Raw genomic sequence first — 20243 nt, forward strand, 5'->3', positions numbered from 1 at the left:
CAGTTCTAGTTCAGTTCTAGTTCAGTTCTAGTTCAGTTCTAGTTCAGTTCTAGTTCAGTTCTAGTTCAATTCTAGTTCAATTCTAGTTCAATTCTAGTTCAGTTCTAGCTCAGTTTTAGTTCAGTTCTAGTCCAATTCTAGCTCAGTTCTAGTTCAGTTCTAGTTCAATTCTAGTTCAGTTCTAGTTCAGTTCTAGTTTAGTTCTAGTTTAGTTTTAGTTCAGTTCTAAATCCATTCTATTCTTATAAGAATTTATTCTCACAAATCCGGAGTTAAATAACTTCTAGAATTTTGCAGAAAATACCGAAAAGTTAATTTATTAAAATTTATGTATGCAAAATATTTATAAAATTAATTATGAATTTATTAATATTTTTATACAAAAAAAAAAAACATAACAACAATTAACACCTTTAAACACACAACAAATTTTTAATAAATAAATCAAAACGCAAAATTAATAATTCCAAAAAAGTGTTAAAAAGTAAAAAAATTATAATAGACATGAAGTTTTCCAAAACCTTAACGCCAAGCTTTTATTTATCGGTCAAAGTAAGATAAATAATAATGGTTGAAAAATGTTTAAAAAAAATATTTTTGGAGAAAAAGATAAAAAATATTAAAGCTTTTATTGACAGCAGCAACTTGGCGTTAAAAGATCTGAAAAATTAAAAATCAATAATATTATTGAATAAATAAGAAAAATACAGTCAAGAAAAGTAATGGACAGTTAAAGTCGCCTTTAAAATCAGTTGGAATGTGGTCTGGACTATAATTGGGTATTTAGTATAGTCTATGTTCAGAACTAGAATCTGGACTGTAGTCTGTCCTATAGAGTAGACAGTAATCTAGCCTATAGTCTACTGTACAGTCTCGAACTATAGTATAGTTCATAGTCGCAATTATAGTCCAGTTATAGTCTAAAATATAGTCAATTCTATAGTCGGGAATATAGTCTACTCTATTGTCTGGACTATAGTCTGTACTTTAGTCTTCTCTATAATCTGTACTATTATCAAGTCCATAATCTGTACAACAGTCTAGTCTACAGTCTGGACTTGTTCAAAGCCTAGCCTACAGGCGGTATTAGTCATGACTATAGTCTGAGAACCTACACTTTCAAAATGTTACAAACTTCATCAACATCCCACAATATCTGATATCACAGACACATAGAGTGTAGCGCCCAATATAAATAACTAAAAAAAAATAATATTAAGTTAAAGCTAACACAACGCCTCACACATAAAAGTTTAAACAATTTAAATTCAGTATAAAATTTGATGCTACCGGTAAATGTTGTACGAAAAGAAAATATATAACAAAAAAGAAAATATATAAAATTTAAATAATTTCGATAAAAAAAAAAACATAATAAAAAAGTGCAAAAATTAAATAAAAAATTTGGAAAATATAAAAAAAAATAAATAAAACCAAAAATTAACAAGAAATATATTTTTATAAAAAAAAAGACGGAAAAGTTTTAAAATTGTTTATGTAAAAATTTTATTCAAAATCTTAAGAACAACAACTAAAAAGAAGAAAAAAAAATATTTCAATTCCTTAGATCGTAAATAAATCCAATGTTTGTTTCCCAAATACCCCTCACAATAGTACAACGATTAGTATGTGGTGGCTGGTCTTTTCGGCCGACTTTCAAAATGTTTAACAACAATTTCAATTTTAATGTTTTTTGTGGTGTTTTGCTGTTGTTTTTTGTCAGAAGGTGCGTGTCTGAAATCTTATTAAGAATACTAAGTTGTTTTTATGAATAAACGATCTACAAATGTTTGTGTCAACATAATGACAAATGATCAATTAAATTTAGAAGCTTGTGTGTTGCAAAATGGTCCAATTGAGACACATTATTTACGGAAATGTTTCTTTTATAGTCGATGAACTTGAAAATTATTGGGTCAAGGGAAAATATTTAGGAAAAAAATAAGAAATAGAAAAATTAGAAAAAACTAAGTTAATAAAAATTTTATAAAAAATATCTGTTTATAAAATTTGAAAAAAAAAAAAATGTGTTAAGACTATAATCCTAACAATAGATCGATGTCCTAAATACACTTTAGATTATTTACAGTACTCCAGACTTTGTATAGTCTGTACTAACTATTGTCGAGTCTATAGTCAGGATTATATTGTAGTCTATAGACAATAGTTAATCTGGTCTGGATCATAGTGTATTTAGTCAGTTTGTTTGTTAGATAGTTAGATAGATAGACAGATAGATAGATAGATAGATAGATATATTGATAGTTAGTAAGTTAGTTGCATATACACAAAATCCGTAGACCTAGGCCTCTATTGTGCACTTCTTCAGTATTAATTCAGTTCAAGTTTAGTTTACTCTATACTATAGTCTGAACTATGTTTTAATCTGGACTATAGTCTAATCTATGGTTTGTACTATAGTCTAGTTTATTGTTTGGACTATAGTTTAGTCTATAATCTGGACTATAGTCTAGTTTATTGTCTTCACTATAGTCTATCTGGACTATAGTCTAGTCTATAGTGTGGACTATAGTCTAGTCTATAGTGTGGACTATAGTCTAGTCTATAGTCTGGACTATAGTCTAGTTATTAGCCTGGACTATAGTCTAGGATATAGTTTGGATTATAGTCCAGACTATAGTCTGGACTATAGTCTAGTCTATAGTGTGGACTATAGACTAATGTATGGTCTGGACTATAGTCTAGTCTATAATCTAGTCTATAGTCTAGTCTATAGTCTAGTCTATAATCTAGTCTATAGTCTAGTCTATAGTCTAGTCTATAGTCTAGTCTATAGTCTAGTCTATAGTCTAGTCTATAGTCTAGTCTATAGTCTAGTCTATAGTCTAGTCTATAGTCTAGTCTATAGTCTAGTCTATAGTCTAGTCTATTGTCTAGTCTATTGTCTAGTCTATTGTCTAGTCTATTGTCTAGTCTATTGTCTAGTCTATTGTCTAGTCTATTGTCTAGTCTATAGTCTAGTCTATAGTCTACTCTATAGTCCACTCTACAGTCTAGTCTATAGTCTAGTCCACTGTCTGGACTATAGTCTAGTCTATGATCTGGATTATAGTCTATTGCTTGGACTATAGTTTTTAATCTGAACTATAGTCTGGTCTGTACTCTTATCTACTGAAATTCTAAATGTTATACACAATTTTTAAGTACCCATCGGTTTGCCTTAATATTCGTTTAAGACATGACAATAATAAATTACTGCTAATTTTCTTTTTTTTCAAAACATTTAAACATTGTTAATTAAATTTTTTTTTGCAAGTTGTTTTCCAAACTAATTGTTTTTATATTTCAAATAACTTTTTAATTTTACTCTCATAAAAGCAACAAATTTGTTTATATTTATTCGTTTTATGAGCTAATATATAAGATATAAGAAAAAATACCAGTCAAAAGATCAAATAAAAAAACAAAAAATGTTGAATAAATATAATAAAAAAACGATTTGTTTATATAGTTTTTTTTACATTTTTTTTTTTTTTTTTTTTGTTTTTTGACTTAAATATGTGCGTCAAGTAATAAAAACTCTCAAGACCCTAGTAGTAGGCAAAACAAACAAATGTGTCAATTTTTAAAGATGTCTAACAATCGAATAAAAGCTATTAAGGCGACTTTTAAGAACCCTAAAGTTTTAATACTGTAATGTTTAATTAGCTAACAACTTTAATATTTACAATTGGTAAACGATTAAAACAGAAATATATGTATAGGCAATAAAGGAGGACCAGACGCCACAGGGGCACTTCTTAAATAAATGACTTGTTTACAGTTATTCCCAGTCACTTAATTATTTATTTTAAAATTTTAATGGCAATCCATTAATTAACAAGCATAAAATTCCAATACTTATTAGTTACTCATAAATTCATCTTAATAATGGTCTCAATTTCTTAAATATTTTATGGCAAATTACCAAATTGCTTACAAAATAAACTATAGATTCTAATTGTTAAATAATGTGAACTCTATTATACTTAATAATTTACTGCATATTGATTTGGCCAATCAATTTGTTTTTAATGAATTTTTGCATATTAGAAAAAAAAAATATGTATTGCTAATTTCTTTTCATACAAATATTTAATACCTAATATTTGAACAAAATCTAAAAATAATTGTTGAAAAAATATTAAAAATCTTTTTATTTGTTTACTAAAGAAAGTTGAAGACATACAGGTGTTTTTTTTCTGAAGAAGATTTTTTTAAACATTTATCTTTAGTAAATTAAATAATAAAGGAACAGCAAAAGATATATTTTTTGCTTAACAAACAATTAAAGACAACTTTAAGATTTAGTAAATAAAGTATTTTTTTCAAAGAATGGAGAGTTTTGACAACAATACAAATTTGAAAGTATCGTCACAGCCAACTATACCGATTAGCCGGATTTCAATATAGCCAGACTATGGTCTTCTTTATAGTTCAGACTGATTGTCGAAACTATACATAGTCTTGTCTATAGTCTTATCTATAGTTCTGACTATAGTCTAGTTTATAGTCCAGGCTATAGCCTGGCTAGAGACTTGTCTATAGTCCAGACTATAGTCTTGTCTATAGTCCAGACTATAGTCTTGTCTATAGTCCAGACTATAGTCTTGTCTATAGTCCAGACTATAGTCTTGTCTATAGGCCAGACTATAGTCTTGTCTATAGGCCAGACTATAGTCTTGTCTATAGTCCAGACTATAGTCTTGTCTATAGTCCAGACTATATTTTTGTCTATAGTCCAGACTATAGTCTTGTCTATAGTCCAGACTATAATATTGTCTACAGTCCAGACTATAATATTGTCTACAGTCCAGACTATAGTCTTGTCTATTGTCCAGACTATAGTCTTGTCTATAGTCCAAACTATAGTATTGTCTGTTGTCCTGACTAAAGTCTTGTCTATAGTCCAGACTATAGTCTTGTCTATAGTCCAGACTATGGTCTCTTCTATAGTCCAGACTATAGTCTTGTCTATAGTCCAGACTATAGTCTCTTCTATAGTCCAGACTATAGTCTTGTCTATAGTTCAGACTATAGTCTTGTCTATAGTCCAGACTATAGACTTGTCTATAGTCCAGACTATAGTCTTGTCTATAGTCCAGACTATAGTCTTGTCTATAGTCTAGACTATAGTCTTGTCTATAGTCCAGACTATAGTCTTGTCTATAGTCCAGACTATAGTCTTGTCTATAGTCCAGACTATAGTCTTGTCTATAGTCACCTCTATAGCACAGACTATAGTCATTTCTATACTCCAGACTATAGTCTTGTCTATAGTCCAGACTATAGTCTTGTCTATAGTCCAGACTATAGTCTTGTCTATAGTTCAGACTATAGTCTTGTCTATAGTCCAGACTAAAGTCTTGTCTATAGTCCAGACTATAGTCTTGTCTATAGTCCAGACTATAGTCTTGTCTATAGTCCAGACTATAGTCTTGTCTATAGTCCAGACTATAGTCTTGTCTATAGTTCAGACTATAGTCTTGTCTATAGTCCAGACTATAGTCTTGTCTATAGTCCAGACTATAGTCATGTCTATAGTCCAGACTATAGTCCAGACTATAGTCATGTCTATAGTCCAGACTATAGTCCAGACTATAGTCATGTCTATAGTCCAGACTATAGTCATGTCTATAGTCCAGACTATAGTCTTGTCTATAGTCCAGACTATAGTCTTGTCTATAGTCCAGACTATAGTCTTGTCTACAGTCCAGACTATAGTCTTGTCTATAGTCCAGACTATAGTCTTATCTATAGTCCAGACTATAGTCTTGTCTATAGTCCAGACTATAGTCATGTCTATAGTCCAGACTATAGTCTTGTCTATAGTCCAGACTATAGTCATGTCTATAGTCTAGACTATAGTCTTGTCTATAGTCCAGACTATAGTCATGTCTATAGTCCAGACTATAGTCTTGTCTATAATCCAGACTATAGTCTTGTCTATAGTCCAGACTATAGTCTTGTCTATAGTCCAGACTACAATCTTGTCTATAGTCCAGACTATAGTCATGTCTATAGTCCAGACTATAGTCTTGTCTATGTCCAAACTATAGTCTTGTATTGCGTATAGTCCAGACTATAGTCTTGTCTTTAGTCTAGCCAATAGTCTGGAGTTTATTTCCTTTCGCATGCTTTATGTATAGGAGTGAAAACAAACTCCCCGGAATTTATTATTAAAAATAGGCTTGATAGTCTCGATTATAGTCTATAATCTGGACTACAATGTAGTCTATAGTCCGGACAATAATCTAGTTTATAGTCAGAACTACAGTCTCGTATATATTATAGTAGAGTCCAAAGTCTGGACTGTAGTGGGTTATAGTCTAGTATATATCTGGATATAATTTTGTGTATAGTCTGGATTATAATCTATTTACTATTTATTATATATATTGTTTTGTAAATAGTTTGGTCAAAGGTCTAGTCCAAACATATTATATAGGGTTGCCCTAATTACATTCTTGCCATCTTAACCACTAAACGATAGCAAGAAAACCGGTTTTTGACTAAAAAGCATTAAGTTTCCAGATTTCTTAGAAGTTTTCTAAGGTAACTATTGATTAACGTTCTAAATCATATTCTGAATATGTATAAAAAATTAATAAGTTATTAAATAAAACTCACATGATTTTATCAATTGTTAATTTGCAAAATATGTATATATTTCATTTTTACACACCTCCGCCGATCAGCTCTAATTAGTTTTGTGTCAAATAAAAAAAAAATAATAACTCTCTCTATATTTAGAAAAAGAAAAACAAACATTTGTTTTATTAATTATGACATTATTTGTGTAACAGAAAATAAGTGTTAATTTCTTTGTCACAAACAAAAAAATTATTTAAGGCTAAAAAGGGGTAAGCGAAATAAATATTTCGATTGATTGGTAACATAAAATAACTTTTAGATTTAACTCCACTAACAGCAAAGGACTAGTTACGGAAATAGTTCTATGTTAGTTCAAAGTTATTTAAAATCAAGCGATTGCTCCTTTTTAGAGATTTAAATCATTCTAAATGTTTTCATACTTAAGAAGCTACAATTTGACATTATTAATGGCACAAATATTTGGATCTTTATAATGTTTCAAAATATTTATTTAAGTCTTAGCATACCATTAGACATTTAGACGTCCAAAACCTTTACGGTATTTGAACTATTTGCTGATAAGACAATATAATAATGTAAATAAAAACTATGACATTAAGTAAAGAGACTCAAACAGTTCTATCCCTTAAATCTTGATAGACAATCGTTGACAACCTTAATACCCGGTATATAGGGTATACACAAAAAACGTCAGAACTTAAGCTACTACTATTTAAGTTCTAATTAGTTTATATATAGTATTTATACAACATTTATATTTGGAATATGTATTATGAGTTTATTGTCTACTAAACACATTCGGTAAATAGACGTATTTTTATCAAACAACACGATCCGAATGAAACAAGAAGATTTATATTTACCCATTTAATAAAGTGCTAAAATACTGTCATATAGAATAATTATTTTTTTTAATGGTATATAGTTTTTTATTACAAGATTAATTATTACGTCGTAGCAAAAACTGAATATTGTACAGAAATAATGTAATTATTAATAATATTACAAAAGTAGCATGAACTAGTATACTGTTTGTGTTAAACATTAACACCTGAAGTCGTTAAGGAAATTTATTAAAAACAAAACAGTGTTTTTCTTATATAGATTTCTGGCAAAAAAATCATTTACGAACTAAAGACAAGACAATAATTCAGACTATAGGTCAGATTATAGACTAGACTATAGACAAAGCTATAGTCGAAACATTAGACTAAACTTTAGTCTATAGTCCAGATGATAGATTTGACTATAGTCCTGACTATATACTACACTATAGTTCAGACTATAGACTAGACTATAGTTTAGACTATAGACTAGACTATAGTCCACTATATCCCTGGCTATAGTCCAGACTATAGATAAGGCTATAGTCCAGACAATAGGTAAGACTATAGTCCATACTATAGATAAGACTAAAGTCCACTATACACTTGTCTAAAGTCTAGATTATAGACTTGACTAAAGTCTAGACTATAGACTTGACTAAAGTCTAGACTATAGACTTGACTAAAGTCTAGACTATAGACTTGAGTAAAGTCTAGACTATAGACTTGACTAAAGTCTAGTCTAGACTATAGTCCAGATTACAGACTAAAGTTCAGACAATAGACTAGACTATAGTCCAGATTATTGACTAGACTATAGTCCAGATTATAGACTAGACTATAGTCCAGATTATAGACTAGATTATAGTCCAGGCTATAGACTAGATTATAGTCCAGGCTATAGACTAGACTATAGTCCAGACTATAGACTAGACTATAGTACAGACTATAGACTAGACTATAGTACAGACTATAGACAAGACTATAGTACAGACTATAGTCCAGACTATAGACTAGACTATAGTCCAGACTATAGACTAGACTATAGCCCAGACTATAGACTAGACTATAGTCCAGACTATAGACTATAGTCCGGAATAAAGACTAGACTGGCTATAAACTTGACTATAGTCCTGACTATAGACTTGAATATAGTCTGACTATAGAAAACACCATTGTTCTAAATAAAGACTGGACTGTAGTGCAGAGTATAGACTAGACTATAGTGCAGAGTATAGACTAGACTACAGTGCAGACTATAGACTAGACTATAGTGCAGACTATAGACTAGACTATAGTCTAGACTTTAGTCCATACTATAGACTACACTATAGTCTAGACTATAGACTACACTATAGTCTAGACTATAGACTACACTATAGTCTAGACTATAGACTTGACTAAAGTCTAGACTATAGTCTAGACTATAGACTTGACTAAAGTCTAGACTATAGATTTGACTAAAAGTCTCTATTATAGACTAAACTATAAACTATAGTCCAGACTGTAGGTCTCTTCTGCCCAAGTGAGTTCATTCTTAAGCCAACTCTGAAAGTAATACTTATTACATTACTATAAGCGGAAATAGTACCTTAATTTAGTACTATTTGACTGATCATACTCACAGTAAAGTAAAGACACAATCCACCGATCTCATATAACCCCAAAATAAAAGCCTACTTTTAGGCTAAAATTAAAAACAAACTATACTAAGATCCATTTCGTTTCTTTCTTCCCTCAGTTGTCATGCTGACTATATATCCCATTATCATCAACATAACTTTTCCTGTGTGGATTGGAAAAAGGCACCCGAAGCTACGGCTGGTAATTGCACCCGATATACACGTTATGGAGCCATAAGATGTTATGGTGGCATGAATAACTTATTAACCTCAAAGTAAATATTTTCATCTAAAGTACGCCAGATTTAGTAATAAACGTATTAATATTAGCGATATTTACAGTGATCAAAAGGTGCGTAAAATGGAAGAAATTATATTTTGCGGTTGGCCCGAACAGGTCTTTAATCCAGTTATAGATTTACAGCCATTTCCGAAAATAAAATCGTTGACAATTGAGTACAGTGATATGACAGAGATTATATTTGATTTTCCGGAAATGTTTTATTTGCAGGTAAGTTCAGACTATTTGCAACAAAAATTAAAAATAGTTTGAGAAATTTTCCTTTTCTTTATTCCTTTAGACCATAAATATCTCCTGGACCAATTTGTCACACATAGGTCCTAGAACTTTTAAACGAATACATACTCTCAGAATAGTAGACTTGAGATGGAATCAATTGATACAATTGGATAGTCCTTTGGCCTTGCCCAGGACTTTTCAAGAACTATATTTGGCTGGTAAATGTTGAGAATTTTTGCCGCAAAAAGAAAATTTCTTATAATCTTACAGTTAATTCTTAGGTAATCCTTGGAATTGCACTAGAAACTTTAAATGGCTACTAATACCGGAAAAGGCAAAAGTGGTGGCTGATCGTGATCAATTATATTGCTCGGATCGTAAATATAAAGACAGACTCTTGCTAACAGTGGTGAATTATAAAGTGGTGAGTATTAGTACAGACATTTTTTCGTACTTTATCTCTTCTTAATTTGTTTTCTATGTTTCAGACCTTAAAAAACGCCTGCCTATCGCATCCTGATATCCAGAATTGTACTTGCATTATGCATCATATTATACCCAAGTCTTATATACCTTTATATACAGTTAATTGCTCAAATTTGGGATTTGATCGCTTGCCTACCTATTTACCAGAAAATACTACCATGTTTTTTGCTAACGACAATAAGGTGAGTTAGTTTTGAAGGAAGAAAGGAAGTGGAAACATAGATCTACTCCTAAATTATACTAATATTTATGTAGAAAATCGTGGATATATAATTTACTAAGTTTATTGATATTTCTTTACAGATCAGTGATATTTCACCTTTACGCAATAATATCCATTATCGCTATGTGGTTGATGTACATTTAGAAAACAATTCTGTGGAAAATATCGATGTTTTAGAGGGAGGCTATTGGTTGGAACATTTTCGTTTGCTGAATTTGAAAAACAATAAGCTGAAAAAGGTAAAAAGCAAAAAACAAATAATTGGAATTTTGTTTAATTCCAATTCAGTTCAAGTTCAATTAGAGTTGAGTTCTAGTTCAGTTCCAGTTCAGTTGAAGTTCAGTTCTAGTTCAGTTCTAGTTCAGTTTTAGTTCAGTTCTAGTTTAGCTCTATTTAAGTTCCAGTTCAGTTCTAGTTTAAATCTAGTTCAGTTTAGTTTTAGTTTCCTTCTAGTTCAGTTCTAGTTTAGTTCTTGTTCAGTTCTGGTTCAGTTCTAGTTCAGTTCTTGTTTAGTTCAAGTTTAGTTCAAGTTTAGTTCTAGTTTAGTTCTAGTTCAGTTCTAGTTTAGTTCTAGTTTAGTTCTAGTTCAGTTATAGTTCAGTTTTTGTTTAGTTCTTGTTTAGTTCTGGTTCAGTTCTAGTTCAGTTCTAGTTCAGTTCTAGTTCAGTTCTAGTTCAGTTCTAGTTCAGTTCTAGTTCAGTTCTAGTTCAGTTCTAGTTCAGTTCTAGTTCAGTTCTAGTTCAGTTCTAGTTCAGTTCTAGTTCAGTTTTAATTCAGTTTTAATTCAGTTCTAGTTCAGTTCTAGTTCAGTTCTAGTTCAGTTCTAGTTCAGTTCAAGTTCAGTTCTAGTTTAGTTCTAGTTCAGATCTAGTTTAGTTCTAGTTTAGTTCTAGTTCAGATCTAGTTTAGTTCTATTTTAGTTCTAGTTCAGTTCTAATTCAGTTCTAGTTTATTTATAGTGTTTTAGTTAATGTTCTAGTCCACATTCTACTTTTTATACTAGAAAAGAAACGTGATTTATAAAACTCGTAATTATTTTTTACCAGATTCCTGTCTATGCTTTGGACAATGCTTTAGACGATAATCCCAATGCCAATCTCCTGTTGCTAAGTCAAAATCCCTGGTATTGTTCTTGTAAATTTGCCATGCGGTTTAAAGAAATCCTTAACAAATACAATGCTATACTACGAGATGCATGGAATATATCCTGCACTTACAAACAAGGAGATGAATTGAAAACTTCAAAAATTTTAGCCATTAGCCGGGAAGATGTTTGTAAACCCAAAGATGAATCAAAAATACATGCACTAGACTGGGTTAATGGTCTGTTGGCCACGTTAATAGTATTTATTTTGGGTAAATTGGCCTATGATTATTACTATTATAAAAATTATGGTCGCGTGCCATGGATAGTAATGAAATTGCCTTGAAGAAGTTTAAAAAAAGAAAATAATTTTAATGTGATATTAGAAAAGCTGTCAATTTGTGGCTTTTTTTTAAGGAGGTTATTAAATCCTTTTGGTTTTACTTAATAATTAAGTTGTTTTAAGTATTATTTTTTTTTTAATTTTAAATATTCATAAATATTTGTTCTCTTTTATTTAAGTAAATTTGTGACATTTTGTACATTACAATAAATGTATATTTTATAGTATTTTTACAAATAACTTTTACTACTAGTATTTTATAATAATATTAGAAAAAAAAAACAATAAAAACTAAACAAAAATAAAATAGGAAACATTTTTTTTATTATTTTAATAAATTAACATTAAAACTACCAAAATCCATTTGAATTTCCAAAAAGTTAGTTTAATTTGTTTTACTAAATCCTTACGTATGTATATAATTTGTGCTTAAAATAAAACTACGCACAATAAACAAAGCTGCTATATTAATCAATTTCATTATTATTCTTAAGGAATACCTGAGTATGTCTATCATGGACTCTTTTAGTGGTTCGTTATAATTATTGTTAAGGTGTTTGTAGCACAACTTTTAGCAAGCAATCTTTGGCCATTATTCCGCAAGAGACACATACATACAATTTTAAGCGTCTAATCTATGTTATCAATATCATTTACTTTGTCTTTTTTCTCTTCATTTTCTTCTTCATTAAGATCTTTATCAGCTTGTTGATTATTTTCTTCGGTATTGTCATTAGCTTGATTTAATTTTCTATTAGTTTCTTCTTGTATTTTACGTTCATATTCACGTACATCTTCCAAAGTCATGCCATACCATTCATCGATCCAGGCAAAGGCTTGACGGTGGCCCAATAATAATACATCTCTTATGGAGCGCTGAATAAAGTCCTCTACTTTGGTTTGCAGACCCCAGACTTCAAAAGAAGCATCCACCAGTTTATAGGAACACATAATGGGTTTGTCACAATCACGCCAACCCTCCACCAGGAGACCCCGATCTTTATTAGTCATTTAATAATACAAATTAATATTATTTTTTTTAATTTTTTATTAAAAAATAAGAAACAACTTACTTGTCTTTTCTGATTTGAAAAATTTGGGATCTTCTTCCTTTTTATAATGTTTATTATTGGGTAATTCATCAAAGGCTATATCAACATTGTCAACTATACGTTGTTTTAACTGTTCCTCAGTTAAATTTAAACACTTTTGTAGAAAAATAAATATCGTTATAAATTTAATGTGTTTTCTTAAGAATGTATGTATATAATGAACTTACATTTTCAGAATTTCCATTATTGTCTTCATATTTAGTTTTTATGGAAACATTTAATTTAGGTACAAAAGAGCACTAAAATAAAAGTCTCGGTAATAATTTTGTTTTCTTTTTAAACAACGACTTAAAAAAAACTTACTGTGTATTCTGTTTAGCATTAAGTAGAACGGTAGACAGTATCAAAAAGGGAGACAAAAGAAAATATATATTTTTTTTATTAAAAATCAAAAAGAATATCGATTGATGATCATGATTATGTTAATAGAGGTTGTTAGATATATTGCAGTTTCAGTTCAGTTCTAATTAATTTCTATTTCAGTTCTAGTTCAGTTCTGATTCAGTTCTAATTCAGTTCTAGTTCAGTTCTAGTTCAGTTCTAGTTCAGTTCCAGTTCAGTTCTAGTTCAGTTCTAGTTCAGTTCTAGTTCAGTTCTAGTTCATTTCTAGTTCATTTCTAGTTCATTTCTAGTTCATTTCTAGATCAGTTTTAGTTCAGTTCTAGTTCAGTTCTAGTTCAGTTCTAGTTCAGTTCTAGTGTAGTTCAAAGTTCAGTTCTAGTTCAGTTCTAGTTTAGTTCTAGTTCAGTTCTAGTTCAGTTCTAATTCAGTTCTAGTTCAGTTCTAATTCAGTTCTAATTCAGTTCTAGTTCAGTTCTAGTTCAGTTCTAGTTCAGTTCTATTTCAGTTCTAGTTCTAGTTCAGTTCTAGTTCAGTTCTAGTTCAGTTCTAGTTCAGTTCTAGTTCAGTTCTAGTTCAGTTCTAGTTCAGTTCTAGTTCAGTTCTAGTTCAGTTCTAGTTCAGTTCTAGTTCAGTTCTAGTTCAGTTCTAGTTCAGTTCTAGTTCAGTTCTAGTTCAGTTCTAGTTCAGTTCTAGTTCAGTTATAGTTCAGTTCTAGTTCAGTTCTAGTTCAGTTCTAGTTCAGTTCTAGTTCAGTTCTAGTTCAGTTCTAGTTCAGTTCCAGTTCAGTTCTAGTTCAGTTCTAGTTCTGTTCTAGTTCTGTTCTAGTTCAGTTCTAGTTCAGTTCTAGTTCATTTCTAGTTTAGTTCTAGTTCAGTTCAGTTCTAGTTCAGTTCTAGTTCAGTTCTAGTTCAGTTCTAGTTCAGTTCTAGTTCAGTTCTAGTTCAGTTCTAGTTCAGTTCTAGTTCAGTTCTAGTTCAGTTCTAGTTCAGTTCTAGTTCAGTTCTAGTTCAGTTCTAGTTCAGTTCTAGTTCAGTTCTAGTTCAGTTCTAGTTAAGTTCTAGTTCAGTTCTAGTTCAGTTCTAGTTCAGTTCTAGTTCAAATCTAGTTCAGTTCTAGTTCAGTTCTAGTTCAGTCCTAGTTCAGTTCTAGTTCAGTTCTAGTTCTGTTCTAGTTCAGTTCTTGTTCTACTTCAGTTCTAGTTCTGTTCTAGTTCAGTTCTAGTTCAGTTCTAGTTCAGTTCTAATTCATTTCAGGTTTAGTTCTGATTCAGTTCTAGTTCAGTTCTAGTTATATTCAATCCTACTTAAGACTCCTTTACTTTAATCACTCAGACACATTTACTAAAAAATTCATTAAATATACACCAAATAAAACAATCAAAATTATTACTAAAAACAATAGTAGTCCTACACAAAACGCTAACCAAATAAATAAACATTTAGGTACAAACATATTTAGAATAGACATAAACAACTATAATAAATGATGTTCTCGATTGTGAATTCTTTGTTAGCCGGCTGTAATATTCATGCAGATGAGCATATTCACACGTTTTACATGTTTGTAATATTTGAAATAATATAAAAGAAAATATTTATAAATAATAAAAACAAAAAGATATATTGCAAAAATAAACAGCAGCCCGAATCGAAGGGTGAAGCAGAACGGCTATGGTTTAATAAATGACAACAATAACAAGAGATATAAATTTAATAATACACATGATTATGGGGATAAAAATTTATGGCCTGAAATTACATTGGGTATTACATGGTTTTGTTATAAATAGAAAAAAAAGCAGAAAATTGGAATGAGATTGGTATACACAACAAATACATACACTAAGTAAAGGATAACACATAAAATTTTGAAAGGATTTTTGTTTTTAAATAGTTTGACGCCACAAACAACAAGAATGTAAATAAATTCCCCAAACACAACTTAAGTTTATACAGCTACAAGGACTCCCCTCTTAAGGATATTAAAATAGTAACAACAAGTGTGTTTTGTAAACAACTATAAATATAACAACAAAAGAAAACACAAGCACATCCTTTATAAAAGCAAAAATAGCTTTAATAAAGGAAGCATGACAAAAATAATAAAAAAAGCTTTTTAAACTGAAGCAGGTTTTATAACATAGACAAGGTCAATTTATAAATAAAAACAAGCAAAGGATATTGATAAAAATAAATGTTTAAAGAAACAAGAGGATATATCTAATTATTTTTTTAAGCTTTTAATAAACAATCGAGTTATTTATAGATTTAATTTTATAAAATACCAGACTTTTATATTAATGTTGATGAGGTTAATGAATTTATGGCTTAAACTTACCTGTTTTGGTGAAGGGAAAGAAATTCCATGACTTTTCAGTGACGTAAAATACACGTGGACATATGGCTTGTATCCAATATGGCAAACGGCTGGAATATAAGAAAAACAAATTAAATTTAAATTAAATTAATAAATGATAAATTGATGCTAATGAATTAGGGAATCATATTAAAGAGATTTACTTTTTTGATGTCCGAATAAATTATGAAGTGTTTATAGATTTATAGAAATGAATGGCAGCAGAATAAACAAAATCATATTGTGATGAAATTTTACATAAAATTTGTTAACGTAAAAAAGTTTCAATTAAAATCGAATTGGAAATTAAAGAATTTAAAACTTATTTACTTCTAGATTAGTTCAGTGCAAGATTAGTTATATTTCAGTTCTTTATTAGTTCTAGATCATTCCTAGTTTAGTTCTAGTTCAGTTCAAATTCAGTTCCAGTTCAGTTCTGGTTCAGTTCTAGTTCAGTTCTAGTTCAGTTCTAGTTGAGTTCTAGTTGAGTTCTAGTTGAGTTCTAGTTCAGTTCTAGTTCAGTTCTAATTCAGTTCTAATTCAGTTCTAGTTCAGTTCTAGTTCAATTCTAATTCAGTTCTAATTCAGTTCTAGTTCAGTTCTAGTTAAGTTCTAGTTAAGTTCTAGTTCAGTTCTAGTTCAGTTCTAGTTCAGTTCTAGTTCAGTTCTTGTTCAGTTCTAGTTCAGTTCTAGTTCAGTTCTAGTTCAGTTCTAGTTCAGTTCTATTTCTAGTTCAGTTCTAATTCTAGTTCAGTTCTAGTTCAGTTCTATTTCTAGTTCAGTTCTAATTCTAATTCAGTTCTAGTTCAGTTCTAGTTCAGTTCTAGTTCAGTTCTAGTTCAGTTCTAGTTCAGTTCTAGTTCAGTTCTAGTTCAGTTCTAGTTTAGTTCTAGTTCAGTTCTAGTTCAGTTCTAGTTCAGTTCTAGTTCAGTTCTAGTTCAGTTCTAGTTCAGTTCTAGTTCAGTTCTAGTTCAGTTCTAGTTCAGTTCTAGTTCAGTTCTAGTTCAGTTCTAGTTCAGTTCTAGTTCAGTTCTAGTTCAGTTCTAGTTCAGTTCTAGTTCAGTTCTAGTTCAGTTCTAGTTCAGTTCTAGTTCAGTTCTAGTTCAGTTCTAGTTCAGTTCTAGTTCAGTTCTAGTTCAGTTCAAGTTCAGTTCTAGTTCAGTTCTAGTTCAGTTCTAGTTCAGAACTAGTTCAGTTCTAGTTCAGTTCTAGTTCAGTTTTAGTTCAGTCCCAGTTCAGTTTTATTTAGGTTTTATTCAGTTCTAGTTTAAGTCTAGTTCAGATTAGTTTTGGTTCAGCTCTATGTCCATTCAAGATCATTTTAGGTGAAATTTAATGTTGCCTAACAAATCCACCACTTACCTCGACAAATGTATCCTTTTCTCGGTAAACTGACCTTTACCATGTTCTGGATCTTCACAGGGTTCATTGGTGACAATTTCAACACCTTCACCGTCACCTGACTGTTCCAAGCTATGGCGAGCAATCATATACAATTGGCCAATTTGATACTGCAACAGCAAAAACAAATGCTTTATTTACAAAACCATTAACATGAAAACAATAATTGCAATTTGTGGACTTTAACACTTTGATGTTGATAATCTTAACAACATTCCACCACAAAGATGCACATGTTGAGATAAAAACAAACAAACCTCTTCGCAAGACAATGGCATACAAATGCGATATTCTTTTGTTAAAACCATGATTATTTAATGAAATTTACAATTTGTAATAAATAACGTAATGAATGCACCGAAATCTGGAGGGCAAAAATTACAAGATGAAAATAATTAATGCAACGCGCGCTTCGGAATAATGGTTATGCGAGCGAGTAGGAAAAAAATTATACTGATGTAAAAAAACCAATAAGAAAAAAATGAGAAAAATATGTGTAAAAACGGTATTTTCAACAGCTGTTTAAAAAAAAAATAAAGTTGCCACAAGAAAAGTAAAAGTAGTGGTGTTACCATTTTTTGGTGAATATTTAGAAAGAATAGATAGATTTTTTAAACAAAATTAGATTTAAAATTTGTTTATTTTTTAACAATAAATTTTTAATATTTTAATACAGAGTATATAGTTCAGCTTTGGTTTGTAGCATTCTCATCTTACTCTTAATTTTAAACTTTTTTAACGTTTTTTTTTAGCCCAAATTTATATTATAACTTGGCAGCACAGTTTTTTATTATATATTCAATGTGTTATTAATTACCTGTGAATTTCGCTGTGAAAAACCACAAAATAGAGAGACAGAAAACAAAACAAAACGAAGTGAAAATATTTTTATGTATAGCACAGACATCTGCGCTGATTCGGTTTAAGCAGACTAAGCCTAGCCGCAGAGCAAAATGTCAAAGCCGCCGCCCCCAAAATTTTTTAGCATTATTACAATTGGAACCACAACCGCTGTCGACAATAATTTTTCATACATTTTGTATGGAGAGCAAAATATTATCTTGTGGTTGGCGGCATTGTGGTTGAGATAGATTCTATTTTACTTTTATTGCAATCCTAATAATATGTATGTTCTCCTATTTTATTCAGAATAATATTTTCATAATTTTCTTTTATTTCATAAAGAATTATTTTATTTTTTAACTTATTTTGCTTTCATTTTTTTCTTATAAACGTAAAAAAATGTGGTCTGTCGACAGTCGCTCAATTTGAATTCGTCGCTCGCTCTTTTTGTGTTATTTGTCGATAGCGTTTCCAATTGTAATTAAACTGTTACAGTCTATTATAAGCTGCCGTCGTTATTTTCTAGTATCAAACGGCGTCGTTGTGAACATGTTGTCGGCGCTGGTTTTTGCTATTGCGTTTTATTATTTCACTTTATAATCACGTAGCGAAAGCTTTTATTAGCATTACAATTTACAAAAAAAAAAATAAATATTTATAATATTTGTATACAGTCGCAATTCAGGTCTGAGTTGGGGAACAACTCTCGCGTCATCGCGATTATTTCTTAAACGCGTTCAGGCTTGTGTTTGTTGCCTGGCTTTCGACAGTTTAGCGTCTCGCTCGCACTGGTGTAATGTATTACTTCATGTAACTGTTCAAAGTTACATGTTGTCTACATTAACCTCGTGCTTTCGTTTTACCTCAAGTGAGGTTATGTTTTATTGGTGGAGACCATAGAATACTCAAACGTTTTTAACTGGTGGAGACCATAAAATACTCACGATATAACCTGGTGGAGACCATTTAAACTCAAATATATACTGGTGGAGACCATTAATACTTTTGATGAAATCAAGTCCGGATGCTCCAACTTCCTATATGAAGGTATAGGTCGGTTGGTGGGGTTTTCTCTGGACAAACGTGTGATAACCTGGCAATATGAGTGCTTGATGCACCGCCATCCTAATCAAAACCCAAAAAAAAAAAAAAAAAAAAAAAAAATAATATTTGTATAAATTTAATACAAAAAGGTATAGTTTTTATTATACTTTTACAAAATATAAAAGAAATAAACAAAAAATTTAATAAACTACAAAAAATATTGAAAAGAAAAAAAATTCACAATTCTTTTGTGACACAAAACTTTTTCTTGTGTATTCATCTTTTGTGTGTAATGTGTTAAATAAGTAAAAAAGTGAAAAAAATAAAAAATCTAAAAAACAACATTCCTTTACAGAAAGCCTTTAAGTGTGAAGTGTTTAGTTGCACAAGGAGTACATTCCTATTAGATTTTCGACAAGCCGGTGTTGGCAATGCTAAGGATCCGTTTAAAAATGGGTCCTCATCAGCAGTTACAGCGCAGCAAGGAGTGGACATGTTGTTTTGGCCTACATGTTCATACCGCCACCATAATGATTGGCCTTTGGCATTTGGTAAGTTATTTTAAGACACAACAAATAAAGAAAAACTAATTTTTAGAAAAAATGGAAAAGAACTATGTAATCAAAAGTAAACCGTACAGAAAAGGACAATTTAATCATTAAACCATATTACTAAGTTATTTAGTTTGTAGCTATTAAAAGGATAAATGTCTGCAGTTAATTTATTTTGCTATAATATAGACTCTTTTTCAATCGTTTCACTTATTTTGGTCTTTTTTTCTTTATATGGCCTTGTTCAGGGTCATTATAGAGTTTTTGTTATATGTAGTTGTTGTTGTTTTTGTCATTGGGTGGTTGTGGAGCTGTTTCTTGCATTTCAATTTACGTAAATTGTAGATTTTTTTATGCTAGGTATATTTTTATTAATTCTGTTTAATCTTTTCTCTCTTTTGTATATACATATAGTTATTTTTTATCGGTTGTCAATTTTTTATTATTATTATTAACTTTGCTTTTGTTTAATCGAGGTCTTTTGTTATTTTTGCAATCGTGACTCAGTATTATGTTGTTTTTTTATATTTTATTAAAATCTAGTTTTATTTGTATAAACAATTGTAATCAGCAAAATATTTTTTTGCTAACAAAATTCGGGGAAAAAACTTTCTAAAATTAGGAAGAAGAAAATCTTCTCAAAGCTTTGTTACACTTTAAGTCACGTTATTAGGAGATTTAAGTCGTATAAAGTATACATTTTGGAATTTCCCCACTCTTTATTCTAGTTTAGTTCTAGTTAAATTCTAGTTTAGTTTTAGTTCTTGTTCAGTTCTAGTTTAGTTCTAGTTCAGTTTTAGCTCAGTTCTAGTTCAGTTCTAGTTCAGTTCTAGTTCAGTTCTAGTTCAGTTCTAGTTCAGTTCTAGTTCAGTTCTAGT

At 30.2% G+C, this 20243-nt stretch overlaps 2 protein-coding genes across 3 annotated transcripts; one reads left to right on the forward strand and one right to left on the reverse strand.

Moving 5' to 3' along the window:
- Positions 1–1451: 1451 nt before the first annotated feature.
- LOC111678849 (protein singed wings 2) lies at positions 1452–11931 on the forward strand. Of its 2 annotated transcripts, none has more exons than XM_046955323.1 (8): positions 1452–1726; positions 9181–9336; positions 9392–9572; positions 9643–9799; positions 9863–10005; positions 10070–10249; positions 10371–10529; positions 11337–11931. In XM_046955323.1, exons 1-8 carry the CDS (start codon positions 1584–1586, stop codon positions 11718–11720), a joined length of 1503 nt encoding a protein of 500 aa, XP_046811279.1. In that variant the 5' UTR covers positions 1452–1583; the 3' UTR covers positions 11721–11931. The 2 variants fall into 2 exon arrangements, with proteins under 2 accessions (XP_046811279.1, XP_023296050.1); XM_023440282.2 differs by having other exon boundaries at positions 9404–9572; positions 11337–11930.
- A 78-nt stretch (positions 11932–12009) lies between these two features.
- LOC111678848 (cytoplasmic phosphatidylinositol transfer protein 1) lies at positions 12010–17376 on the reverse strand. The gene is made up of 7 exons (XM_023440281.2): positions 17185–17376; positions 16889–17037; positions 15509–15597; positions 13133–13140; positions 12997–13068; positions 12791–12923; positions 12010–12715 (listed from the first exon to the last, which is right to left on the reverse strand). The coding sequence occupies exons 1-7, from the start codon at positions 17233–17235 to the stop codon at positions 12348–12350; spliced, it is 870 nt and encodes a 289-aa protein (XP_023296049.2). The 5' UTR covers positions 17236–17376; the 3' UTR covers positions 12010–12347.
- Between the last annotated feature and the right edge of the window lie 2867 nt (positions 17377–20243).

This window comes from Lucilia cuprina, chromosome 6 (genome assembly GCF_022045245.1).
Source record: "Lucilia cuprina isolate Lc7/37 chromosome 6, ASM2204524v1, whole genome shotgun sequence".
Classification (NCBI taxonomy): Eukaryota; Metazoa; Arthropoda; class Insecta; order Diptera; family Calliphoridae; genus Lucilia; species Lucilia cuprina.